At 38.5% G+C, this 22,850-nt stretch overlaps 1 protein-coding gene and 1 pseudogene across 9 annotated transcripts in view; one reads left to right on the top strand and one right to left on the bottom strand.

The window, feature by feature from the left end:
• TRIM37 (tripartite motif containing 37) overlaps positions 1–22,850 on the bottom strand; it is a 116,171-nt gene that overhangs the window by 2,546 nt on the left and 90,775 nt on the right. For 6 of the 9 annotated variants that reach the window (XM_060291098.1, XM_060291103.1, XM_030881746.2 and 3 more), the window contains 4 exons: positions 11,919–12,047; positions 11,387–11,576; positions 9,375–9,493; positions 40–150 (listed from right to left, as the gene is read on the bottom strand). In XM_060291098.1, coding sequence (XP_060147081.1) covers positions 40–150; positions 9,375–9,493; positions 11,387–11,576; positions 11,919–12,047 — 549 coding nt within the window. The remainder of the gene's footprint in view (positions 1–39; positions 151–9,374; positions 9,494–11,386; positions 11,577–11,918; positions 12,048–22,850) is intronic. The other 3 variants (XM_060291102.1, XM_030881749.2, XM_060291099.1) reach the window with 2 other exon arrangements.
• LOC115866267 (palmitoyl-protein thioesterase 1 pseudogene) lies at positions 12,411–13,599 on the top strand (annotated as a pseudogene).

Raw genomic sequence — 22,850 nt, 5'->3', positions numbered from 1 at the left:
GTTTAATTAATCCCCATGAAATGACGTCATGGGTTGCACCTTCATCCGGCAGCCGTGCCATGAAGGAGTCGCTAAATCTGCCCAGGCTGGCGCGCTCCTCCTGCTCCTCGTCCTCAGCGTCACATTCAATATCACTGTCGCTACTCATTCCTGGCAGGAAAGAAGCACAGAACGTGTTTCTGACAAGTAACCACTGCAAGAAAAAGGCAATCTCCCTATCATAAATTGAGATTCCTAGTGAATTTCACACTGAATGCCAAGAAAACAGAAGATACCAAGCAAACAAAACAAAGAAAAAAGTAACCACACAAACCTAAGTTCTCTTTAGTTATTTAGAGCAGTATTTATTTTCGTCCTCAAAAACTGCCCTTTCTACAGTACCTGAAAAGTTAGAATTTGAAGGCAGTATTAATTTCATTATACTGAGAACACTTTTTCCAAGGCAAACATAGGTTTTTTTCCCCCCTAAAGAGTCATAAGAGATAACAGCTCTTTTAATCCTGATTCAACAGTTTCTAGCCTAAAACATATATAAATATAAACACTCATAAATACAAATACATATTTACACTTATATTTAGCTGTGTGTATAAAAAAATTCCAGTAATTTTAGCAATAAATGAGTTACTATCCCATTTGGGCCTCCAATTTTGTTTTTTGCATATGAGTAGGTTTTTAAAAGAAAAGTTCTATAGAATTTTTATAGTACAGAAAGTACTTCTGTTTCAACAAGACAGTGATCAAGAAAATCTGAAAATCTTTCTGCTACAAACCCTTATAAATGCTAGATAAAATATAAACTTAAAAATTTTAATGAACAGCTATATTTAAAAGAATGAATGGAAATCCACAGGTATAGAGACAAAAAGGATATGGAAAACTAGTGGGGTAGATGCAGTTGCCCCAGAGAGCTTGATGCGGAAGTCTTTAATACTCTGTTGGGGATAGGAAAAAAACCTCTGGATCCACCATAGAAAGGGAGTTGAAAGTGAGACTAAAACTGCACTCCCTGCAAAAAGCTAAAACTCTTACTGAAAGAATAAACTAAATAATTCTGTCTACTGTCACAGGAAGACAGCAGGGAATTTTGTCTTGTTTCTGGGCTCAGCTCACCTCAGAATTCAAACTAAGGCCTGTGTGCATCATTTAAGTTTGGGATTAAGGTTGAGGTTCAAATCTTAGGAAAGTAACATAGAAACTGGTCAGGAGCTAGTGTGATCCGAATAAAGCAATTTATTCCTCTAGAGGGAAGGTTCTAGGTAAGATGAAGCAAGCATACTCCACCCCATCTTTCCCACTGAATGCAGCTATAAAACCTGGACAGAATGCATGAAGTGGCTACTTGAGGATTCTGAAAAGTAAATAGGGACAGGCATATTGGAGTAGACAAGAATTTGAAGTACCAACAAATTGGCAGATTTAAACAAGGCCCAGAGTCTCATAAAATCATATTAAAAATGTCCAGGATACAATCCAAAATTGCTTCACTGTATGAAAAACCAGGTAAAGACAAGAACGAACATCAGTGCTGAGATGACAGAGATAATGTTGAAATTATCTAACACAGACTAAAGCAGCTATAAAAATGCTCATGAATAGTCTTGAAACATATTTAAAAGACCTCTGTGGTGGGAAGCTTCCACAATCCAGGTCACAACAATTATAGTGGTGGGGGGTGGGGGGGATGATTCTCACAAGGGGTAGAAAAAGTCTCAAAAAGTTATGTTCCAATCAAAATTTACAAACAAGGCAGACAATCTACTTGAGGTAAGAGTCAGCAGATATACAAATAGAAGGACAATACCACGAATTTTTTTCACAAAATAGAGTACAAAATTCTGTTTAATGTGGAAAAGGACAGATTTTTTTTTAATTACTAGACTTTTCAGATATAGTCCTTAAAATTAAACTATTAATAGATGAATTTAGGCAAGGTTGAAAAACTTAAAGACAGAACTGAGAAAATTAACCAGAGTTTTTAAGAACAATGAGATTGCCATTATAAAAAAAAGGTTAAGAAACACAGGGATAAAAAAGGAATGGTTCAAACTGTGTCAACTAGACAGCCATAAAGACAGCAAAGGAGAGACAATATATTAAGAGAAAATGGCCAAGAATTCTCCATAATTAATGAAAAACATTCTGAATTGAATGGAAATAAAAGTACAACATATCAAAAGTTTGGGGATGTGGCTATAGCAGTGCTTAAAGATAAAGTTACAGCATCAAATGCTTATATTAGAAGAGAAAAAGGCCTCAAAGTAATGGTCTAAGCATTTACTTTAAGAAACTAGAAAAAAAAGAGTAAATAAACTTGGGTAAAAGGAAATAAAGAACAGAAATTAAATTAGCAGGAAAACAAAAGAAAAAGAAATCACTGAAACAAGAGTTGTTTGAAAACGCCAATAAAACTGAAAAGCTTCTAGGCAGACCAAGACAAAAGAGAGTAAAAAAAAAGGAATAAAAGAGGGGACATCACTAGAGATTCTACAGACATTAAAAGGGTAATAAGGGAACAGTATAAAAAACTTTATGCTCTTGAAATCAAGAACACTGATGAAATGGACAAATTCTTTGATAGACACAAACTACCAAAATTCATTCAGGTAAAAATAACCTGAATAGGTATTTTAAGTATTAAAGAAACAGAATTTGTAGCTTAAAAAACTATCAACAGGGACTTCCCTGGGACTTCCCAGGTGGCGCAGTGGTTAAGAATTGGCCTGCCAACGCAGGGGACAGGTTTGTGCCCTGGTCCGGGAACATCCCACATGCCGTGGAGCAACTAAGCCCGTGCGCCACAACTACTGAGCCTACGCTCTAGAGCCCGTGAGCCACAACTACTGAAGCCCGTGCGCCTAGAGCCCGTAATCTGCAACAAAAGAAGCCACTGCAATGAGAAGCCCATGCACCACAACGAAGAGTAGCCCCCGCTCGCCACAACTAGAGAGAAAGACCGCTCGCAGCAACGAAGACCCAACGCAGCCAAAAATAAATAAATAAATTTTAAGGGGGGGAAAAAAAAAGATCAACAAAGAAAACTGTAGCCCCAGATGGCTTTACTGGTGAATTCCTTCTCTTCTGTTTTCAATAAGAGTTTGTGTAGTACTACTTCTCCCTTAAATATTTTGAAGATAGGCTGGATGTGTGGACGTTTCTGAAATTTCCTTACTAAGCAAAGGAAAAAACTTTCCTGCTCTCAAGAGTGAAGAGTGATACTTAACTGTTAAGAGAATAAACCAGCTACTTGCATGAAGCACCACCTCCACCTTCTGGCCCTTCATGGAACTGCTGCTGAAAACTCAAACCCACATGAGTTACTCAAATTCTAGGCACAAATTTGACCTCTTCGTACTAGTGTTTCTGAACTCCTGACATATATTAACCTCCAGGATTCACAAACGAGGAACTGGAATTCTCAGGAATTCCCCAAATCTCAAGTTATTCTTTAAACACTTACAATATTTTTCAAACTCTAATAAAGTTATATATCTTTTAAAATTTTTGGTTAGTTTGTAGTATTTACAAGAACTGTAGCCTACAGTGAATATTCAAATACTGGAAAATGCTGTGAACATTACTGGGTAATAGTTGAATAATGTACACTTAGAACTCTTAGTAAGGTTTATAGCACTACATGGAATCACATCAAAAATGCCAATATGGGGGGGCTTCCCTGGTGGCTCGGTGGGTGGGAGTCCGCCTGCCGATGCAGGGGGCGCGGGTTCGTGCCCCGGTCCGGGAGGATCCCGCCTGCCGCCGGGCGAGTGGGCCCGTGGGCCGTGGCCGCTGGGCCTGCGCGTCCGGAGCCTGTGCTCCGCGGCGGGAGGGGCCGCAGCGGTGAGAGGCCCGCGTACCGCAAAAAAAAAAAAAAAAAAAAAAAAAAGCCAATATGGGGACTTCCCTGGTGGCGCAGTGGTTAAGAATCCGCCTGCCAATGCAGGGAACACGGGTTCGAGCCCTGGTCCGGGAAGATCCCACATGCCGTGGAGCAACTAAGCCCGTGCACAACTACTGAGCCTGCGCTCTAGAGCCCGCTCGCCACAACTACTGAAGCCCGTGCGCCTAGAGTCCGTGCTCCGCAACAAGAGAAGCCACCGCAATGAGAAGCACGTGCACGAAGAGTAGTCCCCGCTCGCCACAACTAGAGAAAGCCCGTGCGCTGCAATGAAGACCAAACGTAGCCAAAAATAAATCTATTTTAAAAAATGCCAATATGAGGAATTCTTTTGCTTTTGAAACTTCCTATTTCTTGGAGCACCACTCACAGGATTCCTGTATAGTATAGTATAGACTCATTAATATTTACATAGCAGCAGACAGGGCCATGAACACATACTTATAAAATGGCAACAGCTACAGCCAGGGCTGATTTGACTGCAACTGCTTCTTTTCAAGGTGCTCCCATTGATCTTAACCTTTGATTCAAGGTACCAGCATTTCCAGTTTATACTTTCAACTTGCCATTAGTGGATTCTTCCAAAGCAGTCATGTTTCTCTGTTTTTTTCTGTTTTGTTTTGTTTTCAATTCATTTTTTGGCCACGTCATGCAGTGTGTGGGATCTTAGTTCCCCGACCAGGGACTGTTCCTGTGCCCCATGCAGTGAACACGTGGAGTCTTAACCACTGGACCGCCAGGAAGTCCCCATGTTTCTGTGTTGACTGTTAAGATTAACAGGAGAACTAGAATAATTTTTTCCGGTTTTCTGATTTCTTGACTTACTTTTCTTAGGATTCAGAAAAACATGCATTTCCCAAGAAGTGTTGGAAACAAATTCCTGCATGAAAACACTACTTGTTTTTTTATCAAGTCCTAATATCTGAAGTTCCCTAGCTCTGTGAACGTAATGAGAAAAAAAATTGGTCTCTTGACCTCTAGCTTAATAGTTGACTTATGGGGTCACCAGGTCCTGTACAACCCATTGACATCAGTGAGAGCAAGTAAACACAACATAAGGTCAAATACTTTCATTTTTTGGAAATGAAAGTAGCTACTGTCAAGTAACAGGTCACAAGCTATTTGCTATGTGCCTTGCCCCATACACTGCAATGTCTACCCACTGCATTAAGGTTAAAGCAAACTAGTGATATTGCACCAACTATAAGAAATTTGAATACAGGACCTTTCTTAATCTCACCAGAAGGTGTCAACAAGTTTTCAGAAAACTGGCTGTCAATGATAATTATTGTAAGATACCATTAAATGGAAGATGCTTCAGCGATGTTCATGTGGGGGAAAAAAACCCCAAAATCAACCCTGCATCTTAAAGTAAAATGTGAAATAAGGTATTTCTATATCAATCACCTACCATATTTTTTGAGTATCCACTATATGCTCAGTAGTCCAAAGCTAACTTATGAGTTATAACGCCCTTATTCAGGGGTGCTCAAACTTCAGCTGCTTGGAAAATACATTAACCACCTGGTAGACCAAACACTAATGCTTCACTTGCCTTCCTCCTTTCCAGCAGAACCTCAATGTTGTTCAGCCGTCTTCCCTTCTCCAAGTGGCCACGTGGAATGGATCAGGGAGGGGAACCAAATGTTCAGACTTTGCCAAGTTTCCTTTTTTTTTCACTACTGATTAATGAGATGTGCTCTCATTGATAAACATTGATAAACAGAGACATATAAAATGAAATAATCCTCCCCTACTCCCAGAATGTTTTTCTGACTCCATATAAAGTTTGGAGCTGCAGCAACCACCTTGCCATCCTGAAGGGAGCTAAGCCAACTCACTTAGAATGGCAGAGCAAAAGATGGGGGGACGGGGCTGGTGGGAGGAAATGAGTTCTTGATGACATTAAGCAGGTAAATTTTCCAACCTTGAAACTGCCCTACCAGAGTTAGGTGAGACTTCTTGTTAATACAAGACAGTAAATCTTCCCATTGCTTAAACCAGCTGATTGGGTTTTTGTAACTTATGTCTTCATTGATACACCAAAAGGGATCAGCAATGCTGGAGCATCAGACTTGTGTACTGCTCTTAGATAGGGTGCCAGTAAGGTTTGCAATAGGCATGCCATGGCTTTCCCTGGGATGGGTGACACCCCTGACTTAATTGAAAAGGACTGTGCTAATTCAGAAGTCAATCGCATAGTCTCCAGTTTTAGAAAGAACAAGGAAGAGACCGGTCTACCTAAGGAATTCTGTAGGTATCAATTGGGGTAGGGGGTGTGTGAGAAGGAAATCAAGATTTTTGCAATGCAGCCATTAACTAGGAGATTAACACAAGGTTGTCCCATATGATCCCAGTTAGAAAGGAAAAGGCCTGTTGATGACTGTCAAGTCTAAGAAAAGTCACTTTTTATTGACTCTCAGGAACATTTAAGAGACCACTTTAGTTGTCCCAAATTCCCAACTAGTAAACACAAAGAATTTTAAAGTTTTAAAAACTTTAAAACTGGAAACTTTAAAAAAAATTTTAAAGTTTCTTCAAACAGCCTGGCAGTAGGGAGGGAGGAAGAGGAGAGGAAAGAGGCACCAATTTACAGTGACCTACCACAGAAAATTTTCTTTTAGGCATTCTGCTTAAGAATGAAGAGGCTCGTTATTCCTAAGCACAGATGTAAGACAACCCCACTCAACTTTTCACCAAGGCTTACCGGTGCGAAAAGTAAAGGTTTTCTTGAGAACTGGCTCCTGCTGATGATAGAATATACCCACAGCAGTAAGGCAGGCCCCATTCTCCTCTCACAAAGCAAATTTCAAAAGGCACAGAGCTCCTTTAGTTTACCTATTCCCCTCTTCCAGCCTTATCAATTAGTCTCCTCACTGCCTATCCTGGGACTCTAGTGGTAAATAAGCTGTTTAGATACCAACAAATTGCAATAGTGGACTTCCCTGGCACTACTGATTTGCATGTTTACAGTAACTTTTCTTATTGAGTTCTAGGTGCTTTGCATCACTACAACACTCCTTACATAAGAAAAAATGTGTTACTGAGTAACACTGACAGCACTAAATCTCAGATTCAAAGACTTGAAAGTGCAGAGCAGATCCTAAATGTGGCCAAGCAAATGCCTTTCTCCAGTTTAGGATAAGCTGTTTAAAAAAAGAAATGGAACTAATGTCAAAACTTAGGGGGTTTTTTGGGTGCTAACTAGCTATTTACATAGAAAAACTGCTGAGAAAATGTGAATTTATGAGATGAAGGCTGAAATTTAAAAGTCCAAGTTTAATTTAACATTCTTCTTTTACCAGTCTTCCTGTCCCCAGAGTTCCACACCCCATTCCCAGTCCCCAACTCAGTTAGAGTAGGAATTTTAAAACATAATTTTATTATTTCACTCCTTGCTTATATTCCATTCAAAGGACAAAGTCCAAATTCTAGCTAGACATACAGTATAATTCCTCATGATCTGACCTCTGCCTCCACTCTGGCCTCATCTTTCACCAGTCTTCACAACTCATACTAACTCATACTCATCCCTTAGGATGATCTTTCCAAGTGTGGACTAGGTTGGTAGAGAGGTGACAGTTAAGAGCATCGGCTCTGTGACTTTGAGTAAGGTAACTTACATCTCTAGGCCTCAGCCTACTCACCTGTAAAATCAATATAATAAAGTAACCATGTAGGTCTGTACTGAGAAAACATAATACTGGTAAAGTCTTTAGCAGTCTTAATACCTAATGAGGGCTTGCAAATATTATCTATTATTTTTATTATTACATACCTGTTAGTTGAGCTCCCTACATACCCCATCACAGCACTCATCATTCCATATCATAATTGGCTATTAACTGGTCTCTAACACCTGTTGTTTGGTTTTCAATTGCTCTCCCTGCTCCCTTCCCACCACCACCAACACATACCCAGCATACTTGAGGACACCTTGCTCCCATCTGTAACTATGACCCACTCTGGCAAGTGATTCTTAAGGAGTTGTCACCCCTGGTTTGAGTTTTCAACTCAACCAGTGGTTCTCAACTGGGGATGATTTTGCCTCCCAGGGGACATTTGGCAATGTCTTGAGACATTTTTCGTTACTGTAATTCAGAGGAGGTACTACTAGCACCTAGTGGTTAAAAGCCAAGAATGCTGCTAAACATTCTACAATGCACAGGGCAGGCCCCTAATACAAAGAATCACCTGGCCCAAAATGTCAATGGCACCAAGGTAGAGAAACCCTGAACTAAACAGTAGGTTCAGGAATTACTTTATCACCAGCATCAAAACAATGCCAGACAAATTAGAAGCATTTCACAAATGGTGCATAAATAGAAGGAGCCTATAATTCCAGCACATGCTAAAACAATTTAAGCCACTACAATCTATAATCAGTATGTATAAATACATGGAAACTAGCTAAGCTAATCCTTATAGGTCCTTTCTATAAAGATCAATCATAATATATTTTTCCTGTTGTTTTAACAATCAACACTTCACTTTGAAAATCCTTTCCATTTAATTTCTACTGAAATAATGCTGCCCACCACAGGAGCACCAACTAAGATGGAAGACCAAAATGTTTAGTGTTCTTTAACTGAAAAGCCTGAAAATGCCACCACCCACACACACTCACAGAGCAGTCAGAGGTAGACGCTGGCACCTTTTATATATGCTTTGAGCTACAATTCATCAATCGTTGAAATTCAAATAAGTGCAGAGGTGGTAGGTGGCAGAGTTTCACTAAGAAATGAAAAATCTCAGTGTCAAATATCATTAATAAAGTTGACATGCTTTTCTGCTAACATATAAAGGACAAGCAAGGGCAACACACATAGCCTTGTTTCAAGCACCTTCTGTTAACTCAAAATTACAAAAAAGTCTTCTACACTTTCAGATAAAGAATAATGGACCTGGAAGAACACGTAGACAAATACTAGAAATGTAACTGAGAATGAACTGGCAGAGTAGAAGTCAGTTACCATAAAGGATTTTTTAAATGGTTAAAGTTTGGAATCCTTCTAAAAGAGCAAAGTAATCTATAAACATTAATCAAGACTGACTTTAAAAGACAAGGTACTTAACATTTAATATTCTAATTAGTTGTTTGGGGGCATGTTTTTCCTGTAAGACACTGAACATATCCAATTTAATCTTTTCATATCTAGCAAAACTTCAATGCCTATCATGTAGGTAGCATAACACATTTAATGAATGAGCAAATGAAGTATCTGCAGACTTTCTCCCTGTAAATGCCTGTTCTAGTAAGATGTCCTTTTATGTAGTCGATTATCCATTTTGCCTTCCATTGTGCTTAATGTCCTAGTAAATCAAACTCAGAGGCACAACAAATGCTGTTTTCAGATCAAGCATGTCAGATAGTAGATAACATCTCAGTAACTGTTTTATTAAACCAACCACTCCCGACCACCACCAAAAAAAGATTATTTCGCCTCCCGCCAACTATGACTTTACCATTCCTTACCTTCCTCTGGGGCAACTGAAGCTCCTTCAGGTAGTATAGGTTGTAATTCCCCAGTTTCAGAATTATTTTCCAAATCAGTCATTTGCATTCCTTCCAGACGACCTCCTTTAACACTAGTCCTCAAAGAGGGAGAAAATAACCTGATATTCTTGTATAACTAGTCACTGATACAATAATCTAGATTTTTTTCCTGTCCAGAAACTGAGCAAACTAAGTAGGGTATAGGGCACTGGTGTTTAATACTAAATTTCAAGTTTTACTTTTAAAAGATTCACTAGAAGACTCACAATGAAAGGTTATAAAGTGGTAGATTGCATCAACGTCAATATCCTCGTTGTGATAATATGTCAGCGTTTTGCAAAATGTTATAATTAGGGGAAACTGGATAAGGTACACAGGCTCCCTCTATTCTTTCTTATAATTGCATGTGAATCTACAATTATCTCAATAAGAATTCCAATTTAAAAATAAATATAAGTCCTTAATAACATGTTCTCACCAATATGGAAAGACTTTTGAGGTATACTGAGTGAGAAAACAAGGTGCACCTTTCGTATTAAAAAAGCTATATGGTCACTTAAATATTGCTTAAATATGCGTGAAAGCTGAGAAGACAGCATATACAAAAAATTAAAAACAGCAGGAATGTGTGTGGGCAGAAGGTTGGAAAACAAAGCAGATGGGAGACAAAGATGGGGAAATTTTAACTTAATATTCTTTTTTTTAACTTCCATTTTTGAACCATTTATTACTAGCATTTAAAATTTTTGCTTATACTACCTTAAGGCAAGGAAAAAAAACACAAGCTGGAAAACACCACATGACCCAGGTTGGCAGTGTAATTAACTGTAAAATGAGGGTTATAGCTATGAGCTTTACACATTTATACAGGATTTTACAATCTAGAAAAAAGTGCACATTCGTACACATTTAATCTTTATGACTAAAGGCAGATATAAATCTCCATAACAAAATATAAAAACTAGTTGCAGCTTCATCTTGAAAGGAACATGTATAAAACCAGGCTAGGAAATGCGGAGGACCAGACAATCTCCAATGATTGTAACACCCTTCCACTGCTTAAACTTGAGCTAGAACAGAAAACAGCCACCAGCTGTCCTATTAGATTTGGTAATTATCCAGATCTTAAAACTCTATACAATTAAGTAAACTTAAGGGATATTAATCTTTCTCTAAATTTAATTCAAAGTTCTAAATTTAATTCAAAGTTCTTTTCAAAGCCTCCAAGGTAGAATTATTCCATTGTTTAAAATTAGAAATGTATTTAATATGCATATAATAGATCAGCAAATGGATATTAATGGCTCATCTAGCACATTCACAGAAAATACATTCCATAATCACTCTCTTTTAAATGGATGGAAGTTTAATTGACAATGTCGACTGGGTGACATGACTGGGATTTGAGTTTATGTTTGGGTGACATGACTGGGATTTGAGTTTATGTTTCCTGGGAGAGAGATAAAGGTACTGATGACCACATATATATATCCTTTTGGGAAATTCCAACTATGTGTTTTGAGGACACTTTCATAAAAGGGAAAAAAAAGGTGAGATGAAAGCAGAAAAGCAGTTTTAAAATAAAATCGCCAGAAGTGCTTTGTTCTATACAAAATTCATGTAAAAGACCTATGGGACATAATATAGCATAGCACAAATGTCTTTGAAAAATATGGGACAGATGGAAAAAAAAGTTGACCCAAAAATGTCACAAGGCAGAGGTCACCCAAGATTATATAACATTATTATCCTAACCAGTGAAAATGAGCTCTAATGTATTCAAACTGAACTTCTGGTACTATCTCATTCTGTGAAGAAAGAAAAAGGTAAGGTCTCTGATGCTTGAAGTTACATTTTAATACAACAAATAAACTGTCTGCTAAAAAATTAACAAACTAGAAGTTTATTATGTTCATTACGTTGTAGACTTAAAGTGCCAAACAAAACTATTAGCTATTATTCCATTACATAAACAAAAGAACTTAATTTACCCCAAGGTGACCATTTTTCTCCTTTTTTCAATAGTAGGTAAGCCACTGAAAACTGCAACCACAACAGCATCTGAATCCAAAGCTTGACACTGCCGGTCTTCAGATTTTGGCAGAATGTCACCGATACTGCCATGTGTCAAGGCTCGGGGAGAACTGTGCCTGCTCCCAGACTGAGAGCTTCCTGGGGAGCCTACAAAAAATGAAGGGGATATTCAGAAAGCAGGCAAACAAACAAAAAGTTCTCTCTCTAGTTTCCACATTAGGAGATCTCACTATACATATAGTTTTAAACTGCAGGAAAACTCAAAAACAATTTTAAAATATAACCTAGTCTTTTTGATGCCAACTATTTAATATGCAGTCTAATGGCTGCACTTTCTTACTGATGGGTCTGTTCTGTATGATCAAGGAACTTTCAAATTGAGTTTCAGCATTTTTGGTGCCTTTAGAGGTCTAAAGCTATACCATCAGATCAATTTCGAGTAACAGACATCTACCCACCAAGATCACATTCTAAACTCTCCAAACTTACCCTCAGACAGAGTTTGACAGTCTCCCTTTGAACGGCTATTTTCCCCAGAGTCTACTGCTCTTCGAAGTGACAGACTACCTGCTATACTGGACCGAGCTGGCTTGGGTGAATTACTCTTCTTATTTGTGGCTGTAAAGACATTTTAAAATATTTCTGATTATAATAAAATAGCACCAAACTTATTACCTAGGAAGTCAGAGAAAGATTTAATCTTATCATCCATGAAAGGTATTCCCATCTACTGTGTCCAAAAATAAACAGAACACTCTGGTCCCAACTGGTTTATTTGGGGTTTTATGCCAAAGGTATTCCTATTTTGCTGCTTGTGGAACAGTCTCAACTTACAAAAGTAGAAAATTATCAGTGAACTCCAAAAGAAGAATCGTACCAGACATGAACTCTAATCTCAGTTTAATTAAACTAAGTATTAACAACAGAACAATAACCACCAAAACACTTGGAAACTGTAGAATATTACTGGATTAAAAAGAAATGAACGCTAAATTAGAAACAAGCCACAATTATAATACTTCAAGATGTTTGTGGCTAAAACAGTAATTAGAGGAAAATGTATAGCCTTAAAATGAATTAATTAGGGCTCTCACTTTCCTGCCGGGGTCCTGCACTTCCCCGGTGCTGGGGCATCTCGACCTGCCAGCGCCACTGCCCCTGGTGATCTGGCATGGGATGGGAGACAGCTGTTGTAATCCCTTAAGCACGGGCACTATTAAACAAATGGTTGAGAAGAAAATACCTGGAATTTACGTCTTATCTTTAGAGATTGGGAAGATCCTGGTAGAGGATGTGGAGAACAGCTTCTTTTTGAATGTCAACTCCCAAGTAAAAATGGTGTGTCAGATTCTTGCTAAGGATCCTAAATTGCAGCAAGGCTACAATGCTATGGGATTCTCCTAGGGAGGCCAATTTCTGAGGGCAGTGGCTCAGAGATGCTCCTATGATCAATCTCATCTCAGTTGAAGGACAACATCAAGGTGTTTTTGGACTCCCTCACTGCCCAGGAGAGAGCTCTCACATCTGTGACTTGATCAGAAAAACAGTGAATGCTGGAGCTTACAACAAAGCTATACAAGAACGCCTGGTGCAAGCAGAATATTGGCACGACCCCATAAAGAAGGACATAGCAACCACAGCATCTTCTTGGCAGATACTAATCAGGAGAGAGGTGTCAATGAGTCCTACAAGAAAAACCTGATGGCCCTGAAGAAGTTTGTGGTGGTGAAATTCCTCAATGATTCCACTGTGGACCCCGTGGATTCTGAGTGGTTTGGATTTTACAGAAGTGGCCAAGCCAAGGAAATCATTCCCTTACAGGAGAGCACCCTGTACACACAGGACCCCCTGGGGCTAAAGGCAATGGACAACGCAGGACAGCTGGTGTTCCTGGCTCTCGAAGGGGACCATCTTCAACAGTCTGAAGCATGGTTTTATGCCCACATCATACCCTTCCTTGAGTGAAACCGTTGTAGTTTGCACCAGAGCTCAGGAAACCCCTCACGCTTCCAAACCAGTTCCCTCCATGGCCAAGCCTGAGCTCAGATCCAGCTAGCAACTAATCCTTCTCTTGTCACCATCTAACATGCCCTGCTTGGAAAGACCCAAGATTGGAATCTTATCCATTGCCTCATCCTATCAGCATATGATGTTGAATGCAAGTTTAATTAGCTAAATAACCATGGAGGTTGCTTTACAACTCTTTGATGTGGTCAGACTGTTTTAGGAATTAGGAGTTTGCTGCAGGTCAGTGGCAGAACTGTGCCCAGGCCCGGAAGAGACTGAACAAAGTAAACCAATGAGACAGAGTCTAAGGCAGATGCCTTTCTCAGGAAAATCTAGCCACATCTCAAACCAAGAGGCCAGTACCCAGGCCTGAGGTATTCACATAAATGCTTCAGTTGTGCTGGTGGAGATTTGACCAGTGCTTGGAAAAGTATTGCTTGGATGATGTGTCCACATTATTTCTTGAGGCTGTCCTCCTCTCTGTGAGTGTGCTGCTTTTTGTGGTGTTTTAGCTATTATTAGACAAATTCCGGCAGCCCACCATCTTGCCTTGGTAGCACTTTTTTGTCTCCTCAGGTAGTGATGAATTAGTTGCTCTGTCACAAAAGCAGGGAAATAGCAGCCAAGGATTGCTTAAGGGAGGAAGTGTACCTATTGCTTAGCTTACACGGGGAGGGGGAGGTTTAAAGAAAAATGTAAAATGAAAAAGGAGGAGGTAGCTGGCTCTTTCCATTCCATCCTTGATGAACCTGTCCTTTCTAAATATGACTTGTGGTCCAGATTCTAGAGTCACTCTATTGCTGGCATTAGCAAAGAATGGGAGGAAAAATGTGAAGAGATCAGGCTTTCTAACTTCCAGCTCAAAAACCTGAGATTACTGCACACTTCAAACTACTTCTGCTGTGTTCTGTGAAAAAAAGATTGTTTGCTCAAAAAGCTTACGGAGTATTCCATATCCCTTTTCTCCTCTTGAAGATCAACCCACCTTAGAATATTAAGGACTCTGAGAATTCCTGTTACAGTACAGAACACCAACCTTAATCTACCGTTTCCCACACTATTTGAGTGTGGACGTCTTAGCCCCTACTCCTTTATCCCATGAAAACCTAGCAACACTTTTTAGAAGACTGTTCTGCAGAATGCCAGTTTGCGGAAACGGTTAGCTGTACTTGGGGGAAGCACTTTGTTACTGCTGCAAAGTTTACCCTCTGTGATTTTTCTTTCACCTCTCTCAAGACTTTTCAACTAAGAGGATGAAAGGTAAGAAGTGGGGACGTGTGAAAATAATTCTATGAAGTTGTCTAAAATAAAGAGTAGCTTCTTAAAAAAAAAAAAAGAATTAGAAAAAACGGAAACTAAATGGCCTAACATGCATAAACTCAAGGAGATGGAAAAATGATAAAAAGAAATAAAAAGAAAGCAGAAGAGATGCATTAAAAGGTGACAGGGCTTCCCTGGTGGCGCAGTGGTTGAGAGTCTGCCTGCCGATGCAGGGGACACGGGTTCGTGCCCCAGTCCGGGAAGATCCCACATGCCGCGGAGCGGCTGGGCCCGTGAGCCATGGCCGCTGAGCCTGTGTGTCCGGAGCCTGTGCTCCACAACAGGAGAGGCCACAGCAGTGAGGGGCCCGCGTACCGAAAAAAAAAAAAAAAAAAAAAAAGGTAATAAACAGGTTCAACAAGGTAGTGGGATATAAGATCAACAATCAACTGACTTTTTATACATCAGCAAAGAACAAGCCGAGAATGAAATTAAGAAAACAATTCCATTTACAATAGCATCAAATAGAATAAAATACTTAGGGAAAAATTTAACAAAGTAATGTTAAGACTTGTATATTTTTGAAAGAAAATAAAGAAAAAAGGAAAAATATTCTGTGTTCATTAACTGGAAGACTTAATATTGTTAACATGGCAATACTCCCAAACTTGATCTACAATACAGATTCAACACAATCTCTATAAAAATTCCAACTGTCTTTTTTTTTTTTTTGCAGAAATTGACAAGCTGATCCTAAAATTCATAGAAAAATGCAGAAGATCCAGAATACCCCAAAACACTCTTGTATGGAGGACTCACACTTATGATTTCACAACTTGCCATAAAACTATAGTATCAAGATTGTGGTACTGGTGTAAAGACAGAAGTATAGACCAATGGAACAGAACTGAGAGTCCAGAAATAAACTCTTACATTTATGGTCAATTAATTTTTTACAAGGAGGCCAAGATAATTCAATGGGCAAAGAAAAAGAAAAGATGGACAATAACAAGTGTTGATAAGGATATGGAGAAATTGGAACCCTATATACTGCTGAAGAATGTAAAATGGTGCAGCTGCTTTGGAAACAGTATGGCTGTGCCTCAAAAAGTTAAACATAGTTCTCATACAATCCAGCAATTCCACTCCTAAGCATATACTTAAATAAAAACATATGTCCCCACAAAAAACGTACATGAATGTTCATAGCATCATTATTCATAATAGCTAAAAAGTGGGGGAAAAAAATCCAAGCCCTCATCAACTGATGAGTAGATCAAACAAAAAGTGGTACCCACATACAATGAAGTATCATTCAGCCATAAAAAGGAATGAAATAATACATGCTACATTACAGATGGCCCTTGAACACAATATGCTAAGCCAGAGAAGCCAGATACAAAAGGCTTCATATTGTGTGATTCCATTTATATGAAAAGTCCAGAAGCAAATCCACATAGACAAAATAGATTAGCAGTTATCAGAGGGATAGGGGGAAGGGGAAGATGGGGAATAACAACTCATGGGTATGGAGTTTACAGCAAGAGTGAAAGCAGCTCTTTTGTCCCTTTCCTGTTTGCCCATTTCTGTTCCCCTCTAACCTTAAAAGAATCTAATTATAGGAATGAGATCACTAGGCAATTTAACCCAACTCTTGACTTTTGCTCTCCTGAATGCACACCATGCCTTGTTGATTCTTTTCCTAGAAAAAAAGAAGTAAGAATGAAGAATTTAGCAGTTTAAAAAAATGACTACCTTTCTACTCCCAACAGCCCCCCTAAGCAATCCTGCTTGGGATCACTTGGGCGAGGTAACATCTGAAGGGAGAGTCAGCCAATGTGCACACAGACTGGAGAATGATGCAGAACCCAACCTCCTGCCTCGATGATTCACTGAGGTTCCCCCCCCACCCCCCCACCCCATTTTTCCCCTTAAAAACTGTCATGGCTAAGCATGATCTTCGCAGTTGGCCTCTGGACACAAGTCTACCGTCCCTCCAGACTGCCGGCTTTTCTGATTAAAGCAACTTTCCTTTCTACTGACACTTGCCTCTCAAATTATTGGCTTTGGAGCAGCAAGCAGCCGAACCTAAGTTTGGTAATAAGAGGAGGGATGAAAATGTCCTAGACTTAGATAATGGTGACTGTCACACAATTTTGTAAATATACTAAAAACTGCTGAATTGTACATCTGGGGAAAAAAGGTGCTGTGAGAAAAAATTATGACCAATTTCTCCACTGCAAAGTATACATAAACTATTGGTTAAGGGAAAAAAATGAAGAAGAGATGCATTAACAGAAACAAAGGCAGAAATTAACATAATAAAAAGAAGACACTAGATGAAATAAATCTAAGAACTAGGTCTTTGAAGACATGAATAAAATGGACAAGCCTCTAGCAAGTCAAATCAAGGGAAAAAATAAAACACAAATAAGCAATGATATAACTGAAAAAGTTAATATCCCATATGCAGAGGAAGTTTCTAAAATTTAAGGGAACAAATGACTTTATACCAATACATTTATCTAATAAAATTAATTTTCTAGGAAAATTAATTATGAAAACTGATTTAAGAAGCAGCAGAAATATGAGACCAATAAACACACAGAAATGAAAAAGGCTGTTAAAGTTTTATCCCTGAAAGAACCACTAGATAGCTTTATGGATGAGTTTCATTACACTTTTAACGAGCAGATAACATGTTAAAATAATTTTACAGCATAGAAAAGGACAAAAGCTTCTGAATTTATTCTAGGAGATTGGCATAAATTTGGAACTCAGATGTGTTAAGGATAGTATAATGAAACTATAGCTCAGTTTTACTTATTGACTACATAGTCAAGAATCCTAAGTATTAGCTAGGACTTCCCTGGCAGTCCAGTGGTTAAGACTCCACACTTCCACTGCAGGGGGTGCAGGTTCGATCCCTGGTAGGGGGAACTAAAATCCCATATGCTGCGCAGCCAAAAAAAAAAAAAAGAATCCTAAGTATTAGCAAACTAAAAACAGCCAGTACAGTTAACCCTTGAAGAATAGGGGATTAGGGACGCCAACCCTCCACGCAGTCAAAAATCCAGGCATAACTTTAGAGTCGGCCCTCCTTATCAGTGGTTCAGCATCCAAAGACCCAGCCAACTGCGGATTTATTGAAAAAAATCTGTGGATAGGAGGACCCACACAGTTCAAAACCATGTTGTTCAAGGGTCAATGGTATATTAAAAAACTATAAACCAACACCAAGTAGAAAGACTCATTCTAGAATTTCAAGAATGGTCAGTATTAGATAAATAATATAATTCTCTGTGTTCACAGAGTAACAGGGCAAAATAATATGATTGTTTTGACTGACAATAAAAAAGCATTTGACATAATTCTACACAACTTCTTGACTTAAAAAAACTCTTAGTAAGTAGTGTTGACTGAAAAAAATGCACACCCTAAAAGTTGAGAATTATGTTTTATTTGCAGAGTTTCTGAGGACTTCAAGCCCGGGAGGCAGCCTCTCAGAATAGTTCTGAGGGACTGTTCCAAAGAGGCAATGGAGGAGCCAGGATATATATGGGTTTTTTCAACAAAGGCCAGGTAGTTGGCACATCAAAAGATTACAGTCAGTTACAAAATATCAAAAAAAAAAAAATCCCACAGATATCTCAAGTTAATGAATTAGCACTTTTCTACGTATGGGAAGATGCAAGAGTCTGGGCTAATTGAAATCATTCCTTTCTTTCTCATCCTGAATTCCCTCAGGACTCTCCCATTCTGAATTTCCTCACGCAGCTGCAACATCCTTTGTTTACTGATATGGCACACAACATTTTTTCATTCACAGTAGGAAAAGAGGTAGTTTGGTGTAATGGTGAAAGCCACAGGCTTTAAGGTTCAAGTTCTTAGCTCTGCAATTACCACTGTGAAACTCTAGGACCCTTTAATGCCCTGTGCCTCAGTTTCTTTATCTGTAAATTGGGGATAAAAATAACTTGCCTCATCGAGTTGTTGGGATTAAGTGAGTTAATACATGTGACTCAGAATAGTTAGAATGATACCTGGTACACAATAAACACTTAGTAAATGTTAACCATTATAGTAAATGTTAACCATTATTGTTGTTAGGAATAGAAGGATATATTTTTCAACTTGATAAAAACTACCTTTTGAAACATAGCAAAATTCGAATTTAATGAGATTAAGAACTAAAGGAATTCCCAAATAGAGTTGAAAACATTACAAAAATTCTATAATTGCTATTAGTTAACATTGTTCTGAGGTCCCAGCCTAGACAATGCAATATGAAAAGTAAATAGGCAGGAAAGGAGTGGATAAACGATGACTATTTCCTGATGATATGATTGTCTACATAGAAAATTCAATATAATTGACTAAAAAACTTAACAATTTAAAAAGTTCACTAAGTGGGTTGAATACATATTAAAACCAGTAGTCTTCCTGTATGTCAATAACTAATAATTAGAAAATATTATGAGGGGGAAAAGAGATCCCATCACAACAGCAACCTAAATTATAATATACCTAGAAATTAATAACAAGACACATGCAGAACTTATATGAAGAAAACTAAAACTCTGAAGAAGTATATGTCCATAACAGATGACTTGAACAAATGGAAACACCACATTCCTAAATTTGAATGTTTTAGTACTGAAAAGATGTCAATTCTTCAAATTAAATGTTAATTAATGCATTAAATGTAACACAATTCCAGTCAAAATTAATTTCTGGAAGAGTAAACATGTAAGAGCCATCAAAGAAGTTTTGAAAACAAAAATAAAATGAAGGCTACAATAGCTATGACATGGAAGCAACCTAAATGTCCATCAACAGAGGAATGGATAAAGAAGATGTGGTACATATATACAGTCAAATATTACTCAGCCATAAAAGAGAACAAATAATGTCATTTGCAGCAACATGGATGGACCTAGAGATTCTCACGCTGAGTGAAGTAAGTCAGACAGAGAAAGACAAATATCACATGATGTCGCTTATATGTGGAATCTAAAAAAAGGCTACAAATGAACTTATCTACAAAACCGAAATAGAGTTACAGATGCAGAAAATAAACTTATGGTTACTGGGGAGTGGGGCTGGATAAATTGGAAGACTGGGATTGAGACATACACACTACTACATATAAAATAAATAACTAACAAGTACCTACTGTATAGTACAGGGAACTCTACTCAATACTCTGTAATGGCCTCTATGGGAAAAGAATCTAAAAAAGATTGGATTGTATGTATTTGTATAACAGAGTCACTTTGCTGTACAGCAGAAACTAACACAATATTGTAAATTACCCCAATAAAATTTTTTGAAAATTAAAATTAAAAAAAAAGAAGGCAAACATATCACAGTATTACAAACTATAAAACTACAATGGTTAAAAAAGTGTGGGTCTGGTACACAACACAACAAATATCTGGTTGAACAATATCAAATTGCTGTTTTTATATGTTAAAAAAAAGTTTCATGGGACTTCCCTGGTGGTCCAGTGGTTAAGAATCTGCCTTCCAATGCAGGGGACGCAGGTTCGATACCCGGTCGGGGAACTAGGATCCCACATGCTGAGGGGCAACTAAGCCTGCGTGCGCAACTACAGAGCCCATGCACTCTGGAGTCCATGCACTCTGGAACCCGTGCGCCACAACTAGAGAGAAGCCCGCATGCCACAACAAAGAGCCCGTGTGCTGCAACGAAAGATCCCGCACACCGCAACTCAGACCCGATGCAACCACAAATAAATAAATAAATATTAAAAAGAAAGAAAGAAAGAAAATGGTTTCTTGGGAATTCCCTGGCAGTCCAGTGGTTAGGACTCTGTGCTTCCATTACAGGGGGCACAGGTTCGATCCCTGGTCGGGGAACTAAAATCCTGCAAGCCGAGTGGTGTGGCCAGAAACAAACAAAAAGTCTCATATTGGCAATTTCACCTGGTTCAACCTCTATGAATGAATTTAAAAACAGAACTATGTAAATACGGCAATTTGGTCTATAATATAAAGGATGAGTTCCATATTGTTGAACAGAGCAGATTCTTCAAAAAACATGTTTCGTGGGCTTCCCTGGTGGCACAGCGGTTGAGAGTCTGCCTGCCAATGCAGGGGACACGGGTTCGTGCCCCGGTCCGGGAAGATCCCACATGCTGCGGAGCGGCTGGGCCCGTGAGCCATGGCCGCTGAGCCTGCGCGTCCAGAGCCTGTGCTCCACAACGGGAGAGGCCACAGCAGTGAGAGGCTCGCGTACCGCAAAAAAACAAAAAAAAAAAACAAAAAAAACCCCACAAAGAACATGTTTCGTTTGGGTGGGTGGGTTGGGCAGGGGGGTGGATCACTGAACTTATTACCTCACACACCATCATGGAAAAAACAAATTACATATGGAATAATGACCTAAATGTAAAAAAGTTAAAAAACAAAACTAGAACTAAGGAAATAAGTGTTGTTTTTATAAACTTGGAGTTGAAAAGGCCTTCCAAATAAAAACATTAAATCCCCAAACATGAATACTATTAATAGATCTTGAAATTTAAAAATTTAAAATTTCACGTTTACCAGAAAACAAAAACAAGTGACAACAGGGGAAGTATCTGCAGAAATATGTAACAAAAACTTTTTGCAAAAGTCCATCCAAAAAGCATCATTTCTTTTGGTTTTAAATTTTCATTTCCTTGACAACTAGATATGGTTGAGTATCTTTTCATACATTTACTGCCGTTTTGTATTTCTACTTATGTTAACAACCTAATCATAACCTTTACTCATTTTTCTATTATACTGTCATCTTTATTTAAGAGAATCCTATGTATTTGGCAATTATCCCCTTTCCTATTCATCTCTACTGTATTATTGCCATCAGTACCAAGCATTAATATATCCCATTTTAATAAACACACATATGGAGAGCCCAGAAATAAATCCTCATATACATGGTCAACCCAAGTATCCATCAAAAGATGAATGGGTGAACAAATGAGTATATACACACACAGTGGAATATTATGCAACCATAAAAAGGAAGAGAATATCAGCATCCCACAAGATATTCCTTGTGTCTGTTCATGAAACATCTATTCTTGAACAGATATTTGCACTGAATGGTACAACATGGATGAACCCTGAGAAGCTTATGCTAAGTGAAACAAGTCAACCACAAAAGGGCAAATACTCTATGTTTTCACTTATATGAGGTACCCAGAGAAATCAAATTCATACAGACAGAAAGCAAAATGGTTGCTGCCAGGAGATGGGGGGAGGAAGAAGGGAGAGCTACCATTTAATAGGTATAGAGACTCAGTTTTGCAAGATAAAAAAAAAAGTTCTGTGGATGGATGGTGGTGTTGCTGGCACAACAACGTGCATGTACTTAATGCCATTGATAGGTACACATAAAAAGGTGAAGATGGTAAATTTTGTTTAACAAAATGTGGTAAAATTTACCATGATTTAAAAAAAATTTTTTTTAAATTAAACACAATTAGCATATGAACCAGCAATCCCACTTTAGGTATATACCCCAAAAAACTGAAAGCAGAGACTTGAACAGATATTTGCACACATGTGTTCATAGCTGCATTATTCATGACAGCCAAAAAGTGGAAACAACCCAAATGTCCATCAACAGATGAATGGGTAAACATAATGTAGTGTATATATATATACACACACATACATACAAGGGAATATTACTTGGCCTGAAAAAGAAATGAATTTCTGACACTTGATACAATATGGATGAACCCTGAAGAAATTATGCTAAAGTGAAATAAGTCAGACACAAAAAGACAAATATTGTATGATTCCACTTATATGAGATATCTAGAATAGTTAAGTTTATAGAAACAGCAAGTGTAATAGTAGTTACCAGAGGGTAGGGGAAAGGGGGAATGCCCAGTTACTGTTCGAAGGATATAGAATTTCAGTTTGGGATGATGAAAAAGTTCTGGAGGTGAATAGTGATGACTGTTGCACGACAGTGTGAATGTACTTAATGCCACTGAATTGTACAGTTAAAAATAGTTAAAATGGGGCTTCCCTGGTGGCGTAGTGGTTGAGAGTCCGCCTGCCAATGCAGGGGACACGGGTTCGTGCCCTGGTCTGGGAAGATCCCACATGCCGCGGAGCAGCTGGGCCCGTGAGC

The sequence above is a fragment of the Globicephala melas genome, chromosome 20 (assembly GCF_963455315.2).
Source record: "Globicephala melas chromosome 20, mGloMel1.2, whole genome shotgun sequence".
In the NCBI taxonomy this organism is placed as follows: Eukaryota; Metazoa; Chordata; class Mammalia; order Artiodactyla; family Delphinidae; genus Globicephala; species Globicephala melas.
This window is presented reverse-complemented; position numbering and strand designations above follow the sequence as displayed.